This window comes from Pongo abelii, chromosome 10 (assembly GCF_028885655.2).
Source record: "Pongo abelii isolate AG06213 chromosome 10, NHGRI_mPonAbe1-v2.0_pri, whole genome shotgun sequence".
In the NCBI taxonomy this organism is placed as follows: Eukaryota; Metazoa; Chordata; class Mammalia; order Primates; family Hominidae; genus Pongo; species Pongo abelii.
The window spans coordinates 111,873,266-111,893,385 of NC_071995.2; the positions used below are offsets into that span (position 1 = coordinate 111,873,266).

Here is a 20,120-nt window from a genome sequence, read left to right on the forward strand (position 1 = left end):
ATACAAAAATTAGCCAGATGTAGAGGTGCACACCTGTAGTCCTAGCTACCCGGGAGGCTGAGATGGAAAGGTCAATTGAGCAAGTGAGGTTGAGCCTGCAGTGAGTCGTGATTGTGCCTCTGCACTCCAGCCTAGGCAACAGAGCAAGACCCTGTCTCAAAAAAAGAAAAAACGGCAATCATATCTCCACCCTGAGCACGATCTGGATGATCTAGCCCCTCCCTGCTTACTTGCTTATTTCTTTAATCTTGGTCCACAAAAAAGGGGGGTTAATAATACTCTCATCAGCTTTTAATTAATTGGTTAATTTTAAGAATGGCTGGGCACAGTGGCTCACTACTGTAATCCCAGCACTTTGGGAGGCCAAGGCAGGAGGATCACTTGAGCCCAGGAGTTCAAGACCAGCCTGGGCAACAAAGGGAGACCCTGTCTCTACAAAAATAAAATAAAATAATTAGGTATGGTGATACATGTCCGTAGCCCCAGCTGAGGCAGGAGAATTGCTTGAGCCCAGGAATTGGAGGCTGCAGAGTGCTGTGATCGCACCACCGCACTGAAACCTGAGCGATAGAGCGAGACCCTGTCTCTTAAAAAAGAAGAAGAATGAAATAAACACCTGTGAAACCACTACCCAAACAAAAGCTAGGATCTTGACAGTGACTTACATCCTACCATATGGTCCCCCAACCCACGGCGCCACATTCCCCTCTTAATCCTCATCCTAAATCCTGTATTTATTCTTCCCTTATTTCCCTTTCATACAGTTTATTATCACATATGGGTGCCCATAATTTTAGTTGCCTTTGACTTTATAAAAAGAGAATCATGTTTATGCAACAGGACATTTTTCATTGAATACTCTATTTCAAAGATCCATCCATATTTCGGCGTGTGGCCGTATAGTTCCTTCGTGTTGAGTGCTGTGTAATATTTCATCTTGGGAATTAAACCATAGTTTATTCATTTGTTCTCTCCAGATGGGCATTTGGGTTATTTCCCAGCTTTGGCCACTGTGAACAGAGCTGCTATAAACATCCTTCTACGGGACTCCTGCTGTGATTGTGCAAGAATTTCTCCAAGGTCCCTACTCCAGAGTAGAATTGCTGGACTACGGGGTGTATATGTGCTTAACTATCAGAGATAAAGCCGGGCTGTTTTCCAACATGGTTGTACCAAGTCACGTCCCCACCAGTAATGTCTAAGAGGGCTTAATTTTTCTCCACTGCACTAACATTACAAGATGCACTCTATATTTATGCATTTATTTACTTTTTCTCTCCTGCCACCTACAAGACCAGCTTCTAGGAGAGCAAGCATTTTATGTCTTTTATTCATCATTGTATCTTCAGTGCCTAGAATGGTATCTGGCACACAGTAGGTGCTCAGTAAACAGCATCTGATTAGATGAATAAATGGATGGCTCTAAATGGGCCCTAAAAGCTCACAGTATCACATATGATTAGCCCAACTACCTAGAGACAGGTTGACAACCATCTCTCAGTTTTAATCCCTTAAATCCAGGGAAAGAACCATTGGCCAAAGCCTACGAATACCTGGACCCCCCAGCCAACTACATCAGTTTCTGAGGGTGGAGCTTGGACGTGGGTAATTTGTATGCACTCTGCAGGAGATTCTCACGTGAGTCCAGGGTGGGACCCAGCGCTCTGGGGTGGGGAGGGTGTTCATCTCACCATCTGGCCCATACAGGCTCAAGCTGCTTTCAACTCCGGCTATATGTGAATTTCAGAGCAAGACCCTGGAATGAATCTGTGCTCACCTGGAACCAGCCTCTGCCTGGTGATGGGGAGACACTGCTCCCAGGAGCCATGACCTGGACACGTGGCCACAAGAGCAGTGCCCACCCTAACCTTGGGCCTGCAGACCCTCCTCGCTAAGCAAGGCTGGCTGTGGATGTCACCCTTCTGAGGCTTCTCCACTTCTACCGCCCATTTTCAGCAGGCAGCAAAAGGCCTTTCACCACCTGCACCCCACCAGTGTCCTACAGGCCCAAGGAACACTCTGACTTCCAGGGGCCCCATTTCAGTCCCCAGAGACACCCAAACAGTCCTTCTCACTCTGTTTCCTGTTTTCCACTTAAACTTTTTCTCAACTGCTGAAGGGGAGGTCACAGCTGGTCTGCACAGAAGAATGTAGAGGGCTGGAGAGAAGGGCTCAAAAAAGCCTAACTCACTCAGTTCCACAGGCTGGGGACAGGGGTGGCATATGTCTCCCAGGGCTCATACCCTAATGTACATTCCCCTAATATGGTCTTCAGTGTTACTTATCTTGTTTTGTGTCCCCTTCCAGACTCTCCTGTACCTAGACCAGGGCTGGACATACAGTAGGTACTCAAGGCTCTTGAGTTAATTAGTTAATTCCAGGCTCTTTCCAACACAAATCAAATCACATCAAATTTTTAGTAATTCCCCATGACTCAGGATAAAATTGCAAACCCATACTGGGTCTTCCAAGGCCCTGCGTGGTAGCTCCGCCTCTTCTGGCCCCAGGCTCACCCCTCTTCTTTCTCAATGGTTACTTGGTCTCCTTTCTGTTGCTTTAACACACCAAGCTCTTTCCCACCTCTGGGCCCTTGCACAACCCTGTTTCCTCTGATTTAATCATTCCCCCTCCTACCCCACTCAGCCACATTCAGACCTATGAATCCTTCAGGGAATAGCTGAAACATCAACTCCTCTGAGAAGCCCTCCCTGATTCCTTAGACCTGATAGGACCCCTGTTAGATGTCCTCACGATATCCTGAACTTTTCCTTCATGGTCTTTGCAAAAGTTTGGAATTACACTTTGTGTGATTCTTTGATTCATGTCTGACTTTCTCACTAGACTCTGAGACCCAGGAGGGCAGGGACCATGATGCTTGGGTCATCTCTGTATCTCAGCACATAGCCCAGTGCCTGGCACATAGGAGGGCATCTGGTATTTTTTGGATGGATGGATAGATGGATGGATGGATGGATGGATGGATGGATGGATGAATAAATGGATAAGAGGAAGGAAGGGGCCAAGAGTGGTGACTCATGCCTGTAATCCCAGCACTTCGGGAGGCCAAGGCAGGGGATTGTGAGGTCAGGAGATCAAGACCATCCTGGCCAACATGGTGAAACCCCGTCTCTACTAAAAATACAAAAATTAGCTGGGCGTTGGTGGCACATGCCTCTAATTGCAGCTCCTTGGGAGGCTGAGGCAGGAGAATCACTTGAACCAGGGAGTCGGAGGTTTCAGTGAGCCGAGATTGCACCACTGTGCTCCAGCCTGGTGACAGAGCAAGACTCCATCTTAAAAAAAATAAAAATAAAAAGAGGAAGGAAGGAAGGAAGGGAGAGATGGAGGAAGGGAAGGAAGGAAGGTGGGAAATTTCATACATGAATGTATAGATGAATGGATGAATAAATGGATAGATGGATGGATGGATGGATGGATGATGGGTGGGTGGGTGTATGGATGAATGGATGATGGATGAGTGGGTGGATGGATGAATGACTGGATGGATGGGTGGGTGGGTGGGTGGATGGATGGGTGGAATGGATGGATGGAGGATGGGTGGATAGACGAATGGATAGATGAGTGGATGGATAAGTGGATGATGGATGGCAGAACAAAAAAAACGAGTTGGTCTCCTTCTGCCATCTTTCTGAGCTGCTATAATGGTTCATGTGAATGTCCTGGCCAGTGCTCTCAATAGCATCAACATGCTGAGAAGAGAAGCAAATACCAGGTTGTTTTAGGTTGTGTTCCAAAATCGTCATCTAGCTTCTAAGTGTGATGATGAAGTTTAGTTTATATCAGTGAATTTGAAATCATCAATAATCACAGAGCTAGAAAAATCACTGTGGAGCACACAGGCAGGTTAAACAAGTGTACAGTGACAAGCCCCAGTTTGATGTGCAACTCAAAGATCTAGAAAAATGGTACCCCTATCCCCTTTGGTTTCATTGTCCTGACAACCTCAACTGGTATCAGGGACTGTAAGGAAGCAAGACAAAAACACACAGGAGGGAAAATCTTGGGATTGTTTTTCTAGGGATGTAATAAATTCATATGAATAAAATGCCTCAATGGACCAAAAAAAAAAAAAAAACAGTTCATGATTGATTGCTTTTGTCCTATTGACTTCCCCATTGGTATCTGAGCCACCCCTCCCGCGAATTGTGGGCTCCTTGGTGGCCAAATTCCTTCCCTCTCCTTGGAATTCTTTTCTCCCCAAGTTCCCTGGGAGCAGAGTTTTGCATTCCCAGATGTTCCAAACCCAGTTGAGAGGGGCCATTAAGGGCCACGCTGCACCAGATCCTCAGCTGGATGCCATCCATCAGTCACTCAACAAACACAGAGGCAGCATGGTGCTATGGGCGGTGCAAAAGCATTTGGGACTCAGACCCTAGCTCTGCCACTTACTCCTTGTGGGAACTTGGGTAAGCTACTTAGCCTCTCTGAGCTTCAGGAGGTTTTTTGTTTCCATGTGTAAAATGAGGACAACATTACCTTCCTTGTGGGGCAGTTATGAAGAGTAGTAAGTATTATTTAAGTGCCTGGCACATAATAGGCACTCAGTAAATGACACCCTTATGTAATGGGGCACCAGCCACACCACACCAAGATGAATATGATGGCTATCTCACTCTAGCAGGGACAGATTTCATTTAAGAGGCTAATTGTGATACAGGGTGTCATGTCAAGGTATGGGCAAAGGAACACAGAGGAAGATAGGGTGAATTCAGGAAAGGCTTCCTGGAGGAGGTGACATTTAATCAGACCTTAAATAGCATTAGACAGGAAGTCCAGAGACACGAGTTCTTCTTTCCAATTTGCTGCTAAATCACCATGCGATCTTAAGCCACTCTCTTCTCCACTGTGGGGTCCCCAGATCCTTCCATAACATAAGGTGGTTGAGCAGCTGCTCTGAATCTGTTCAGTCACAGTCTCCTGTGAGAAGAATCTGCTGACAGCCAGAGCCTTTCTTCCCAGACATACAAGACACACAATGCCTAGACACACAAGTTTGCCTGTAATGGGAGAGGGGGACTTCATGGACCCCAGAAGGCCATCCATGGACCCTAGGCTAAAATCCCAGAACTCAGTGATCCTGTGGGAGTATTGTCAGACTTGGCCCTGCCCTATGCAAAGCCTCGCTCGTTAGTCTACAGCAGGTGAAAGCAAGCAGAAATCATTGACCCAATCTGAAAAAGCCCATCCAACACTGGGCTGCAGGTCAGAGCAGGGGCCTGGGGAGGGGAGGTCCCTCCAGCTGGCTGGAGAGCCAGAGCTGGATTCTGGGAAAGCACCCCTGAGCAGCCTGCCCCTGACCCTGCCTAGTGTATCCCCATCTGCCCCGGGGAGGCAGGCGTGGGCTGCTCTGGGCAGGCGCCCAAACAGGCCACTGACCCCCGTCAGCCACCCAGGCTGGAGTTCCCGGACGCATCCTTCATCTTCCCCAATCTAAACACCCACAGGCCCCAGGTGGTCCACCCCCCTCCCAGCCAATGTGTGTCTCAGCTGCATCCAGCTTGCTGGAGGAGAGAGGGACTGGCCATCCCGTTAACACTTGAGCCGCTGCCATTTCCAGCCTTCCCTTCCATCCAACCAATGCTCGCCCACCATTTATTGAGCACCAGTTGTTTGCAGGTGGCTGTGAATGACATGGCAAAGGGCCTGCCCTTCTCTTCCTCCGGGATCTCACCTCCTGGCCAGGGTCCCCTCCCCTGGTCCCACCCCCTCACCTGGAGCAGGTGGGTGCTTTGGGGGAAGTGGGCTCAGGGCTGGGAACTGGGTACTGGCAGGAGATTCAGATCGTGGTTGGTGTCTGGGCACCGCTCTAAGCTTCTGTGATCCTGGGCCTGGGTCTTACTTTCTCTGGCTTCAGTCTCCTCATCTGTACTCTTCAGATTCCACGGTTCCATCTGAGTCTGAATCAGGCCTTGTCAGCACCCTCCCACCCCCAGGAATAGTTAGAGGAAGAAAGGAGGCTAGCTCTGAATGCTTCAAGATCTTTCTTTAGACAGTCTCTGGATCTTATTCATTCATTCAAGCATTTATTGAGCACCTACTCAGTGCCAGGCCCTGGACTGGGAGACTGGAAATAAAGATGACAAAGATTCAAGCCGGTGACTCCTAAACACCCCACTCCCTGCCTCACGCCCTGCGTGGGGTCAGAAGGCCCCTTGGGGTCTCGGGAGGGCCTGGCCGAGGATTTGGGGCGCCCTGAGACTCGCGTGTCAGCGCCGGTGGCGCTCAGGGCCGCGATCTGTCTCCTCCCCTTCCTCCTCCTCCGCCCCCTCCCCTCTCCCTCCCGGAGCACGGCCGAGGTCTCCTCCCACCCGCGGGATCCCGGCGGCCGCCAGCCGGCTCCTGCGTCCGTCCGTCGGCCGGGCAGTCTGTCCACGCGCGGAAAGCTCGGCGCGGCGGCCGAGGGGCCTGGGAGGGAACGGGCGCGGAGGCGGGACCGCGGCTCCCTCCCACTCCGGGGGGAGCCCAGGAGGCGGCGGTGCTGGAGCGCGAGCCGGAGCCGGAGCCGGAGCCGGAGCCGGAGCCGGAGACGAAGAGAGGCGGTGAGAACGCGGGTGCTTAGGGACCCCACCCCCGGCTCCCGCTGGGGGCCCGCGAGCGGCTCGGGGACGTCTGGGCTGGGGAAGCGGGGCTGTTACCCCCAGGGCGGGAGGCAGAGACGATCCAGCTCCTGGCTTCGCCCCCTCCGCGACGCGACCCCCGAGGGGCCCTGGGCCGCGCCTGCAGCGCCGCGCATCCCCGTGCTTCCCGGCGCATCCCAGCGCACCCGGCATCCCCCCGGCAAGGCGAGGGCCCCGGGGGAAGGGAAGGCTCCGGGAGCCAAGGAGGGCGCCCCCCAGGCGGAGAGTCTCGGAAAACCGCGCCCCCGGCCCCAGCCTTCCCTCCAGGCCTGCCCCAAGGGAAAGCGGGCGGGGCGACCCCGTACGCCCCCCTTGCTGTCCCCCTTCGGTTCCCCATTGTTCTCAGCCGAATGCTCTCCTGGGAAGGGGGGAGGGGGTGCTGCGCTCTCCTCTTAAAGGGCCCTCTCCACTCTTGTCTCCTGGCAGGTCGCGAGCACGAGTGGGGTGGGGCGTGCCCACGGGCCCCCGCCCCCCTCGTCCCCCTCGTCCCCCAGCCCAGCTCCGGAGCCGCAGTCCAGGCGCGCCGCCCGGGGGTCCACGCCGCACCCCTCCCCCGTGCGTTCTGCGGCCACCCAGGCCTTCCAGGACACCGTGGAGAGGGAACAAGGGGGCAGGGACGCCCCCTTCGGCAGGAGCCGTCGGAGAAGGGGGCCCAGACCGGAGGGAGGCGAGAAGCCCCACTGAAGCCAGGTGCAGGGTCTGGGACGCAGTTGGGAGTGCAGAGGGCTGGCTGAGAGCCGCAGGAGCAGCAGGCTGTGGCCCAGGCCTCCTGGGTGACAGGCCCTGTCTGGCGGGGAAGAGGGACCAGAGACAACACGGAAGAGGCTGGACCTCGAACAGGGGCGGCTGCCTCACTCCCTACCTGAGCCAGCCGAGGGGGCCAAGGACTTTAGAGCTGTTTCCTCCGGCATAAGAGAGACACTTGCTTTCCAGGGCAGTACCCTTTATCCGAGAAGGCTCTACAGGGAAGGGGTCTTTGCAGCCTGGATGGCCACCCCACATTCCTTTAACGGAGGCCTCTAGGCCTCAGAGAGAACCCAGAGTTAGAAAGGAGGCCAGACGGTCCTTGCTGTCCCCCTGGGAAGAGAGGAAGTTGCCGCCTGCTGCCAGGCCCAGGAGGAGCTGGGCCCGCAATAGTGGGGGACCTGGCCCCTGAGGCAGTGGCGGCCATGTCACGGCCAGGCCACGGTGGGCTGATGCCTGTGAATGGTCTGGGCTTCCCGCCGCAGAACGTGGCCCGGGTGGTGGTGTGGGAGTGGCTGAATGAGCACAGCCGCTGGCGGCCCTACACGGCCACCGTGTGCCACCACATTGAGAACGTGCTGAAGGAGGACGCTCGCGGTTCTGTGGTCCTGGGGCAGGTGGACGCCCAGCTTGTGCCCTACATCATCGACCTGCAGTCCATGCACCAGTTTCGCCAGGACACAGGTGAGCAGACTCCCCACCCACCCCATGCCACCCGCCCCGCCGAGCCACCACTACCTTGCAGCGTGGGATGCTGAAAATCCCAGTAAATCTGCTGATGCCAAATCCCTTCCCCAACTCCCTGCCTCACCTCCAGAAAAACAGGGCAGTCTAACCTTGTCCAGTTTAAGACTGGGATTCCAGTGCAGCCTCTGAGCAAGTTGTAGGGCCTTGGGCAAGTTGCATCATCTCTCTGAGCCTCAGTTTCCTCATCTGCAAAATGGGTAGATCAATATCTCTCACAGCTGAGTGAGGATTAAATAAAATTGTGCTCACTGAGCACAGAACCTAGAATAGCAGTAGCATGTGATTGTAGAATAAGGGCTTTACATGCACTTCCTCATTTGATTTTTCCCAAGAATCACAGGCAGTAAGTCTGTGTATTGTTGTATTATTATGAGTCCCATTTTATAGATGAAGAAACCGAGTCTCCCAGAAGCTGAGTGATTTAAACTCAGAGCTGGAATTTAAACCCAGGCAGTTGAGTTCCAGAACCAAAGCTCTTAACTGTTATCCTATACTGGCTCCAAGTGTTGGTTTGTGGGGTGGAGTCGTGCTGGTGGTAATTAATTGGGGATGGGGGGCGTTGGTGGTGTTGATGGTGGGGTGAGGTGGCAATGATGGAGGAAACAGTGTTAGCGGTTGTGTTGGTGGTGACTCAGTGATAGTATTAATGGTGGTGGGGTCTTGGTGATAATGGAGGGATGGATGATGGTGACGTGGCAGTGTTGGTGGTGATGTCAGTGATAGCGTTAACCATGGGATACATTGGTGTTGGTGACATTGATAGTTGTGTCGGTGGTGCTGCTGGAAGTGGTGTGATGGGGTGGTGATGATGGAGAAAATGAGAAAATGATGTTGGTGGCAGTCTTCGTGGCCATGTGGTGTGGCTGGTAGCCCTGCGTGTGGATGTTACTTAGTGGTATTGGTGATCCTATTGTGGTTGTAATGATGGTGATGTTGATGGTTGTGTTGGTGGTAATGTGATAGGTGATGATGGTGATAAAAACGATGAGGTCCCACTCTCAGGCCTACTCTCTTTTGTTCTGGAGATTTGTCATTGTTGGGGAGATCTCCCTGAGTCATTGCCCGGTGGTATCTGTGACAAGCTCCATGGGCAGTGGAGAGTGGTGGGGTCCCGCCGTGCAGAAGCAGCCTAGAAATCCTTGGCGTGTTTGACCCCCCAAGGACCAGCTGATGGGGTTTGGGGAAGTTCCTATGAATCCCTGGATGACAGAACCACACGTAATAACCCCAGGCTGGTAGGATGCTCTCTTTCCCTCTAGAGCTGTGCCAACCAATATGGTAGCCACCAACCACATGTGGCTACTTAAATTTACATTAATTAAAACTAAGTAAAATGTAAAATCCAGTTCTTCAGTCTCACTAGCCACACTTCAAGTGCTCATAGCCACATGTGTCTTGTGGTACCTTGTGGGCCAGCGTAGATCCAGAACATTGCATTGTTGCAGAAAGTTCTATTAGACCGTGCTAGTTAGAAAGGAGGCCAGCCTTTCTAACTAGCACAGCCCAATAGAAGTTTCTGCAATGATTGAACTTTCCAATAGTCCGGAACATTGCTTGGTACCCACAGAGTGCTTACCATGTCTGGAAACACAGGTGAATTCACAACAAATGGCTTATTGATGGTACAGATAAGTACATCTATGTTTCCATAACTCCAGGCATTGACCACCATCACTGGTGGTGCCAATTGTTCATGCATTCCATCATATGATTATTTATTGATCTCTGCTGTATGTCAATTTCTGTGCTAAGCACTGGAGTACAGCAGGGAGCAAAACAAAGTCATCAGTCAAGGTCTTCTGCTGGAGGACCTACACTGAAGGTCCCGGTGTGGTCAGGGAACAAGCAAACATATCACTGCAGAGACAATCAGTGGCAGATCTGAGAGCATGAACTAAACCTGGCCCAGAGGTACTCAGGGAAGGCTAGCCTGAGAAAGTGATGTTTGAACAGAGATCTGAAGAATGAGTGAGGGTGCCGGTGTCCCAGGCAGAGGGCACAGCCAGTGCAAAGGCCCCGGGGTGGGAAGGAGCAGAGGACATTTAAGTCCGTTCTGTTTGGGATGCATCTCCCACCAAGGGGAAGATGGTGCAAGATGCAGCTGAGCAAGGACTGGATGTACAGGCCTGGACAGCCACGCAAAGAACTTTGAATTTGATCCAGAGAGTAGAAGTCATCATTAGCTCCATGCGCCCATTCTTCCAGAGAGGCACCAAGGACCTGATGGAAGAATGGGAAGTGTTGCACATTGCCTGCCCCATTCTGTTTTCTCCTGGGGTAGAGGGCAGGGCTGTGAGAGCAGAAGTGGGCGGCCGTCACTCCTTGCTAGGAGGTCTGGTGTTCTGCAGGTTCAGAGCTAATGCTGGGTGTAGAGATCTTCCGGGACCTAGCTGGGTTGGGGATGGGCGGCGGGGTCCTTTAGAAGCAGGGACAGACTCCCCACAAGGCTGCCAATTTGGCAACTTTACCTTTGATCCTCTTATCTTTGGGGGGACCCCCATTTCTATTCACAGCATCCCCTTATGTTCCTGAGTCCCCAGACTTGCACACTCCCCTTTCATCAGGCCCCATTCTCTCAATAGTACCCCTTTTATGGTTCAGCCTCACTGGATCCCCCAGAAGTTCAGCTCCGGTCACTTCCCCTCTCCCCCTCTCCAGAGCTGTTCACTCCACACCTGCCCCCTGTTTGCCGGAAAAGGGAAAAAAACACTCATTCCTAAATGGACTCCTGGGAGCCTGCCAGGAACCCCCTCCCACCCCAACCAGAGAGGGAGGAAGGCCTGGAAACCTATTGCGGTTGGCAGGAGACCTCGGCTGCCTGGGAACCTGCTGGAGAGTGGGGCAAGAGGCCTCCTCACCAGATATGTGAGGGTTTTTCCCTCGCTTTACCCAGGAGCAAAATAATGTCAAGAAAGGACGTCTTGTCCTCATTGGTAACGGACTGGAAAAGAACCTCAACCGGCAGGGAGCAGACCTGAGTGCCAACGGTGTGACCTTAGGCCTCTCCAGATCTGTTTCCACATCCGTGAAATGGGTGAGAGCATCACCTCTCCAGCAGGGTTGTCGGGTTGAACAGAGAGAATCTGGCTGATTTTATCCCACAAACATCAACTAATTATCTACTGTGCATCTAGCACGTGCTCACCACTGTGGGTACAAGAGAGACAAGCAAGAGATCTTAAATCTTTTTTTTTTCTTCTTTTTTTGAGACAGTGTCTCACTCTGTCACCCAGGCTAGAGTACAGTGGTGCGATCTCGGCTCACTGCAGCCTCTTTCTCTGGGTTCAAGTGATTCTCGTGCCTCAGCCTCCCAAGTAGCTGGCATTACAGGCAAGCTACCACATACCACACCCGGCTAATTTTTGTATTTGTAGTAGAGATGGGGTTTCATCATGTTGGCCAAGCTGGTCTTGAACTCCTGGCCTCAAATGATCTGCCCGCCTCAGCCTCCCAAAGTGCTGGGATTACAGGCGTGAGCCACTGTGCCTGGCCGTGAATCTTGAAAATATCATATTTCATACACACACACACACACACACTCCAACATAATGCTGTAAAACCCAAAACTCACGTGTATGTGGCTGAAATCAACACAAGCTTCTGTCTAGATTTTCTAATTGTAAAATTATTGATATGTTCATTGAAGCTGAACTTTAATTTTGAGGGGAGACTGCCCTAGCTTTGCTAGTTTCCCAATGCAGGAGCTGGCTGATTTTTTTTCTGATAGCGTCAGATAATAAATCTTTTAAACTTTGTGGGACCCGCAGTCTCTGTTGTAACTATTCAACTCTATTGGAGCAGAAAAGCAGCATAGACAATATGTAAGTGAACGAGTGTGGCTGTGTTCTAGTCAAACTAGTTGTGGACACAGAAATTTGAATTTCATATCTTTTTCACGGGTCATGAAATATTCTTTTTTTTCCCCCAACCATTTAAAAATGTAAAAGCCATTCTTACTTCCTGAGCTGCACAATAGCATATGGTGGGTGGATTTGGCCTGTGTGCCGCAGGTCACTGACCCCTGCCCCACATGCTCTTAACCTGAGCATGGGGTAAGACCGTGCTGGTGCCACAGGACACCCAGCATGGCTTCTCCACGCCTCGTGGTGTGTACCAAGGTACACGTGCGTGTGCATACACACAGCACCAGCCTGCTCGCACAATGCTGACACACACATGCCCTGTGTATGTGCCTCTCGTGCAGTGCAGCCAGCGGAAGAAAGCCCAGGTGTCAGGCTGGGGCCACAGGGGAGAAGCCAGGCTCTGGCCCCACAGGGGCTGCTGTTTGTTCAGCCGGTGCCCCCTCACCTTTCCCCTGCTGGGCTGTTTTCACTGCTCCCTGCAGGGGGTGAGGTTCCCTTTGAAGCCCTCCAGGTCCAGAGCCCAGAGTCTGGACTGGAAACTGGAGCCCCTCCACGGGGAGGCCTAATGCTGTGACCCTGAGCTGGATGATGTTAGATCAATCACGGTGGTGTCCCAGGCAGAGGGTTGGAGGGAGGGTCAGAGCTGGGCGAGGGATGGGTCGCTTGCTCGCTTCGCAGTACTGAGCCAAGTGCCCAGTTTCCCTCAAAGCTTTCTTTCTTCATTTCCCTCTGTCTCCAACCGTCTCTCCCACAGACAAAGATTGCCTCATATGGGAAGCCCATGGCCCAGGGGTATGCTCAGCTGGTGGCTGGGCTGGGCCCAGGAGCCATCAGCATCTTGGGGTGAGGGGGTTGGCTGCCACCAGCAGTGGGGGAAAGGTTTGAGAATCGCTTTCTGCTCCCAGAGAAGAAGCCACATCTTCCCTGGGGCGTCATTTACATCCCCTGCCACTGGGACAGCCGCCTCCGAGGGCCTCACCCAGACCCTGAATTTCCCACCCAGTTCACACAGCTGGACAGAGGTGTGACTCAGCCACTTCCGCGGAAGCTCCCAGCTCGCTCCCTGCCCTCATATGACCGGAGCTGGGCAGGGGCACCTATCTGCCTGGTATCTCCCATGTCGCTCTCCATGTGCTGCTGGAGGGGTGCATGGCAGCCTCCTGCCCGTTCTGCTGATGGGATAGCTGAGGCCAAGGGAGGCCAGCTGGGGACCATCCACAGATGCCATACCCAAGGCTGCAAGACTGGCCTTTTCTGGTGCCCCCAAGCTAGCCAACAGGCTGGAGTGGCAGGTGGTGGCTTGTTCCGGGATCTTCCATCCTGCCTCCTTCCCTGGAAACCTTGGGCTTCACTCAGCCCTGGTCCCTGCCCTGAGAGGAAGCACTATCTGAGGACACTTAGGCTGGAGACCCTTAGGCTGTTACCACCCAGATGGGAGGAACTTTTCCCATCACCGGAGAAAGCACCTCCAGAATTGACACCAACTGGGGACAGTGAGGCCCAGAGAGGGTGAGTGACTTCCCCAAAGTCACACAGCCTACCAGTCCTAAGCTAGAGCCCAGGCCCCCCAGACAGGCCTTAGGGATAGAAAACAAGGTGACATTTAATGTCAGGGCTGAGAGAACCCCCTCCCCCTTCTCCCTTGAGAGCGCTCTTGGGGCTTGTTGTCAGGGTCTAGCCCAAGGCAGGGACAGCCTGCATTACCCTGGAGGCCTCCAGGGCTCAGCTCCTGGTTACAGGACCCTTTGGGACCCTCTCTCCAGCCTCCTCACTGGAGACTAGGGCTGGGCCTGATGCCAGGGGCAAGAAAGACTATGTGTAGGGGTAGGGAGCGGTCTATCTCTGGTAGCAGCAGGTCCAGTTAATCCATATGTGGGTGCTCCCCAACCACCAGTCAAACTGTCTGTATTTCTACTATTGCAGACCCATGGTCTCTGGCTGCTTGGCTAACTCCAGAAGCCTGTTTTGAAACTGTAAATTCATCGCTCATATTTGGTAGTCATTGGTGGCTTCTCAGTACCAGGCCCTGGGCTGGGTCTTGGGGATTCAGAGAGAAGGGCAAAATCCACTTCAGAGTCTAATCTATCCATTTCAGATCAATTTCAGAGTCTAGTGAAGGTGAAGGCAAATGCATATCATGGGAATAGCCTTTGAACCCTCTGACTCATAAGGACAACAGATACAGACCTAAAACCCAGCTTGGCCCCTTGCTGGCTGTGTGACAATGGGCAAATTCCTTAACCTCTCTGAGTTTATTTCCTCCTCTGTAAAATGGGCATAAGAATAGTCCCTAGCTGGGAGAGTTGTCATGAGGACATAATGAGATACATAAATGAGATATGTAGATAAAAGCATGGAGGATACTACTTTGCACGTAGTAAGCACTCATGATCGAGGAAGAAAAAGATTTAAATGCCTCACTAGGGAGATGCAGGGTACCTTCAGCCATGGGATGTGCTCGGTGTATGCCTGGAGCCTCTGAGAGGAGGACTTCCTGGAGGAGGAGTCCTTTGAGAGTGTGTGATTTGGGTAAATAGAATGATAGGAGGAACACTTCCAGGTGGAGGAAACAGCAGGGGTCCTTCAGCAGGGTCATGGAGGAGTGTCTCAGGCCTGGGTGGCAGAGGGAGGCTGTGATGGGAGATAGGGGATGGGTAGAGGAGGCCTCGTGGGGTCCACTGGGGCCTGGCAGGCTGGGCTGCCAGCTGCTGCCCTTTAGCAGCCAGGCCCCGGGGGACTCACAGCCACGCTGCAGGACCAGCCTCATTAATCACGGGCCCTTGGAGCTGGAGCAGGTGGGGCAGGGGCAGCCTCAGGCACTTCCTACAGTCTGTCTGGATTCCCTTCACCCAGCCAGCGGGCGTCACCCCATTTTACACATAGTAAAGCTGAAGCTCAGAGGGTGGGGAGCCGCCTGCCCACGCTGAGAAGAGATGGGTCGGAGATCAGATCCACGTCTGCAGCTGGGTGCGCAGGGCCCTTCCCAGGCTTGCCCAGGCCACCGAGTACCTTGGACAGCACCATCAGTGACCCGCCCGCGCCTTCTGGGCTGGGGGTGGGGATGCCCGGGACAGACCCCCCTCGCAGCCCTCTCCCTCTCCTTCTCCTCCCCTGGCCCCTTTCTCCTCCTTCTTCCCTCCCTCCTCCTCTCCAGCTTCCTCCCATCCCCCGCCTCATTCTTCCAAAGGAGCTGCGGAGTCTGACCTGGAGAGGAAGGAGGAGATGGAAGCTGTGATGGGAAGCGTGGGGGCTAGAGTGGGGGAGGTGATGCGGAAGTGACAGGTAGCGGGGCTGTGGAGGGGATGGTGAAGAAGGTGATAAGGAGTGAAGCGTGAGGGGTTGGGAGGGGAGATGATGGAGGGTGTGATGAGAGGGTGACGAGGAGGGGCCAGGACGGGGAGGACACGGGGAGGACAAGGGGTTGGGGCAGGACTGGTCACAGTGGCTCCAAGTGCCCATTCAGGCAGTAGGCAATGGGGTTGAGGTCCCTCTCTCCCCAGGGTGATGCTCTTGGGGCATGGGGGTGCTGGGGTGCTCCCAGGCCTCCGCCCGCCTCCTCCGTCTCTCCCTGGGCCTCCAGCCTTCCACCCAGCTCTGGAATCACAACCGGTGGTGGCCAGTCCCCAGGACAGCTCCAGGCCCTTAGATAGTCACCCCCTATGAGCCCACCCAGCCTCTGCGTTGACATAGACACCCCCAGCAGCCCCTAGCTGCCTCTGGCTGACATCAACTGAGGACACGGGGCCTGGAACCTGGAAACAGCTGCCTCGGGGAATGCTGTTGGTAAGGGCCGGGCTCTGGGTTCCCATCCCAGCTGCTTACTAAGAATCATGGGGTGTGTAGGCCGGGTGTGGTGGCTCACATCTATAATCCCAGCACTTTGGGAAGCCAAGGTGGGTGGATCACCTGAGGTCAGGAGTTCGAGACCAGCCTGGCCAACATGGTAAAACCCTGTCTCTACCAAAAATACAAAAATTAGTGGGCGTGGTGGTGGGCGCCTGTAATCCCAGCTACTCGGGAGGCCAAGGCAAGAGAATCACTTGAACCTGGGAGGTAGAGGTAGCAGTGAGCTGAGATTGAGCCATTGCACTCCAGCCTGGGTAACAGAGTGAGAAGCCATCTCAAAAAAAAAAAAAAAAAAAAAAAAAAAAAAAAAAAAAAAGAATCGTAGTGGGTAGGGAGACTTGTGACCTTATGTAAACCACACTCCCTCCCTGAGCTTCTGAGCCTCTGAGCCTCTGTTTCCTCACCTGTAATATGGACCTGATGATAGTCCATCATCAGGATGGATACTGAACTCGTGTGATTTCCACGTGATGATAGTCCATCATCAGATGCATACTGAACTCGTGTGATTGTGGTCACTATTAATTCATTCATCAGGAATTTCATGAGCACCTACTGTGTGCCAGGCACCGTCCGGGCACTAGGAATGTCACAATCAACAGGACAGACACAGAAGCCCTCAAGGTGCTTCTGTTCTGGGGGTGAGTGGTGGGGTGATGATGGGTGTGATACAGGAGGCCAGGCACCAAGGAAGTCCCAGCATATAGGACTGTCCCCTACCTTGGGGCCCAGGAGCTGCTGGGCTAGGAGCTGAGTCTCCTCCAGGTCCCACATGGTTGTGTCCTTGCTCGGCCACCCTGGCCAAGTGCCTCTCCCTCTCTGGGCTCCTTCCATCATCCCTCTGGAGCTGCTCCAGGCTGCTACTGCTGCCTGCACAGACAGCAGTGGCAGGCCGGTGACGGGGTGCATGAGGGAGTCTGGCACTGGGCCCTGGAGCTGAGTACCCTGAGATGCAGAACAAAGGACGAGGCAATCAAAGGAGGCTGCCAGGACAGTCCTGCCAGCAGCTGCAGCACAGCCACCTCTTGTCCAGATGACCGACTGGGCCTTTGTCCCCTCCCCCTCCAACTGCAAGCAGAGCAGGGTAAGAGGAAGCACAGAGTTTACCTGGAATACCACCTTCCCAGGGCCCTCCCCCTGGCTGGGGTAAGCTTTGCCCTCCCCAGCTTCCTCTGTTCTAGGGAGCGAAGTTTCACATCTTCCAAGGTGTTACTCACCTGGCCCTGTGGAAATGACAGTCAGGGAGGCTGGGTCCAAGACCTGTCTCTAATTTGCCAGGTGATCTTGCCCAAGTTTCTCTCCGCAGCTCAGCTTACCCATCTACACAAAGGCTGCAAATTCAGATGCTTACAGGGCCTGGGCAACTAATAGAAGTGCGTGCAGTGTCTGGGAAGGCAGAGGTTTTTTAACTGTCTTGCTCTCCAGTGCCTGATATGCAGCAGGTGCTCAATAAATACTTGAAGGCATGAATGGGGCCAGCATAACTCAGCTCCTGCTCACTGTTGCCAAGGAGGCCAATTGTTGTGGCCCCACCCTTGGATATCTGGGGATTTCTGAAATCTGGACTGGTGTGAGTCTGCCCCAATTTTTAAATGTGAGGCCATTTGAGGTGGCTCATGCCTGGAATCCCAGCACTTTGGGAAGGTGAGGCAGGAGGATCACTTGAGCACAGGAGTTTAAGACCAGCCTGAGCAACGTAGTGAGACCCCATCTCCACCAAATACAAATGAAAAAAATTAGCTAGACATGATGGCACACACCTGTGATCCCAGCTACTCAGGGGCTGAGGCTGGAGGATTGCTTGAGACCAGGAGGTGCAGGCTGCAGTGAGTTATGATGGCACCACTGCAATCCACCCTGGGCAACAGAGTGAGATCCTGTCTCAAAAAATAAATAAATAAATAAATATAGGTCACTATTTTTTAAATGTAAATAGCACGTGAACCAGAACAAAACCATATCCGCCCAGCTTGCAGTCTCCAGCCTAGTCATGAGCAGCATTCAGTTAGGTTCATTCAGATGTATTTGGTTATTCATTCATTTATTCATTCATCCAACATTTTGCAAGGACCTACCTCCCTGCACTCCTGACCACAGAGGGGTGCCAAGGTGACTGTAAACCAGCCCAGCCTTGGAGGGGCTGCCAGGCTGGAAGGAACACAGACACCTCCGCACCTAGTGAGCTATGTGCTTTGATGGGAGCATTGCAGGAGCAAGGTGCTATGGCGGCCCCAAGGAGTGAGTGGTTTGCCCTAAGGATGGCAGAGAAGATTCCAAGAAGACAGAGTGCTTGTGCTGAGCCAGAAGACTGAGAAAGAACTCAGCAGGGAGGCCAATGGGGTGAGGTGGGCAGGACACTCTAGACAGATGGAACAGCGTATGCAAATACAGAGGCATAACCGCACACATGGTATGTTCAAAAAATAGCTGGAATTTTGGTGTGGTTAGAGTGTGAGGCTGTGCAGACAGCTTGTGATGGGCTTCAGAGGCCACTCTAAGGAGCTTAGACTGATTCCTAAGGGCACTAGGGAGCTATTGATAGCTGTTGAGCAGAGGAGCGACACAGTCCAGCCTTGAGTCTGTGAAAAATCCCTCTGGCTGCCATGTGAGAATGCACTGCACATTGCAAAGGGTGGACACTGGGACATGGGGAGGAGGCCCCTGCAACAGTCCAGGCTAGCACTCTGGTGACATGGACCAGAGGGCTGACAGTGGAAGTAGGGGAAGTTCAAATCCTGACTAGATTCGATCTTCACTTGGTAGCCCAGAGTAGCTATGTGATTCTGGACTTCAGGCAAATTGCTTCACCTCTCTGTGCCTCACTCAGTGTTTGTACAAGACTGATGATATCATTATCATATGTTTATTATCATTATTATCATAACAACCTGCCCCAGTCATTTTGTGGCTGAAGAGTTGACTTACACGAAGCATTTAGAACAGTGCCTAGCACATAGTAGGCCCTCTGGGAGTGTTTATTATCATTATTATTTTATTATTATTACAATTATGCCGTTTCACAGATGAGAAAGGAGCAGTTTGGAGGGCTCAGGCTGTGGAGGACTGTCCAGCCCTCTGTCCCCTCCCCCTCCACTTCCATGCATAAGCCCATGGCGTATGAGTGCCCGCCTCCACCTGCCAGCAGCCTCCAAGGTGGTAGCCTCTCTGAGTGCCACGCAAGCCCTTCAGCCTTTCTTAGGCAGCGCTGCAGACCCCCTCTCCTCCCCTCGTCTCCCCACCACCCTGGCCTGGCTTCCAGCAGACCCTGGAGAACCTGGGCCAGCTTCAACCACAAGGAAACCACTAATGGGCCACAGCTTAGCCCGATGAGTCCCAGAGGAGAGTTTGGAGGGAAACAGAACGCTGCGGGATTATTGATCGTGGGGCAGGAGCCGGTGAGGCAGCCTGGATCCACAGGCTGCAGCTCGAATCCCAGCCCAGCCAGTGCCCCCAGCCAGACTTCCACTTCTTCTCAGGGAGCCTCAGTCTCCCCATCTGCCCGATGGGGCTAATATTAGCACACACACCCCTGGGGCTGCTGTGAGGACTGGGAGATGATGTGTATGAGCCCCTAGCACAGTTGCTGGCACTGCGGAGCATTCGGTAAGGTGTTGGGTGCCGCTGTTGTCCTTGTTGTAGGAGAGAGGTGAGCAGCCATGCAGATGCCAGCTAAGGGGCTATTCCAGAAGGTCACATAGCAATCCGGGGTTGGAACCTCAGCCATGTCACTTACTTACCGTGCAACCGCTGTGCCTCAGTTTCCACCCCCAGAACATGGGCTTATGAGACTAAGTCAGAGGGAACAGCAAATGAAGCAAGGCGGCCTTGTGTAGGCTCCAGCTGGACTGCTCACAGATGGCATCTGATGTGCTCCTAACTGCTCCGTGCCTCTGTTTTCTCGCCTCTAAAATGGGGCAATAACACCCCCACCTCCTGGGGGTGCTAAACACACCCTTTAGCTTGAATGAGCTAAACACAGCCTGGGGCAGAAAAGTGTGCTCTCTGAGTGTGGACGGCTGTTAGTATTATGACTTCTGGGTTGGTGAAGGATTCAGTGAAGTCTCTGGACTTCACTGGAGCCCAGCCACTGCCCAACCCCCGGTCACAGGCCTCAGCCTGTGGTGGGACTCCCCCAGCCTGACAGGATGTCCCATGACCGCCTCCCACGTGCCCCCTTCCCGTCAGGGTCTGGGTGCCCCCAAACTGAGATCACTTCCCTCCGGGAAGCCACCCCCAAAGGGAGGGGTTCCCTGTTGGGCCTTGAAGCTGGCCCAGCCCAGAG

General features: G+C 53.3%; 1 protein-coding gene across 1 annotated transcript in view; it reads left to right on the forward strand.

Annotated features, from left to right (window-relative positions):
- The first annotated feature begins 6,470 nt into the window (after positions 1 to 6,470).
- DTX1 (deltex E3 ubiquitin ligase 1) overlaps positions 6,471 to 20,120 on the forward strand; it is a 42,686-nt gene continuing 29,036 nt past the window's right edge. The window contains exons 1-2 of the mRNA XM_024257413.2: positions 6,471 to 6,560; positions 7,065 to 8,066. Coding sequence (XP_024113181.2) covers positions 7,808 to 8,066 — 259 coding nt within the window. The 5' untranslated portion in view covers positions 6,471 to 6,560; positions 7,065 to 7,807. The remainder of the gene's footprint in view (positions 6,561 to 7,064; positions 8,067 to 20,120) is intronic.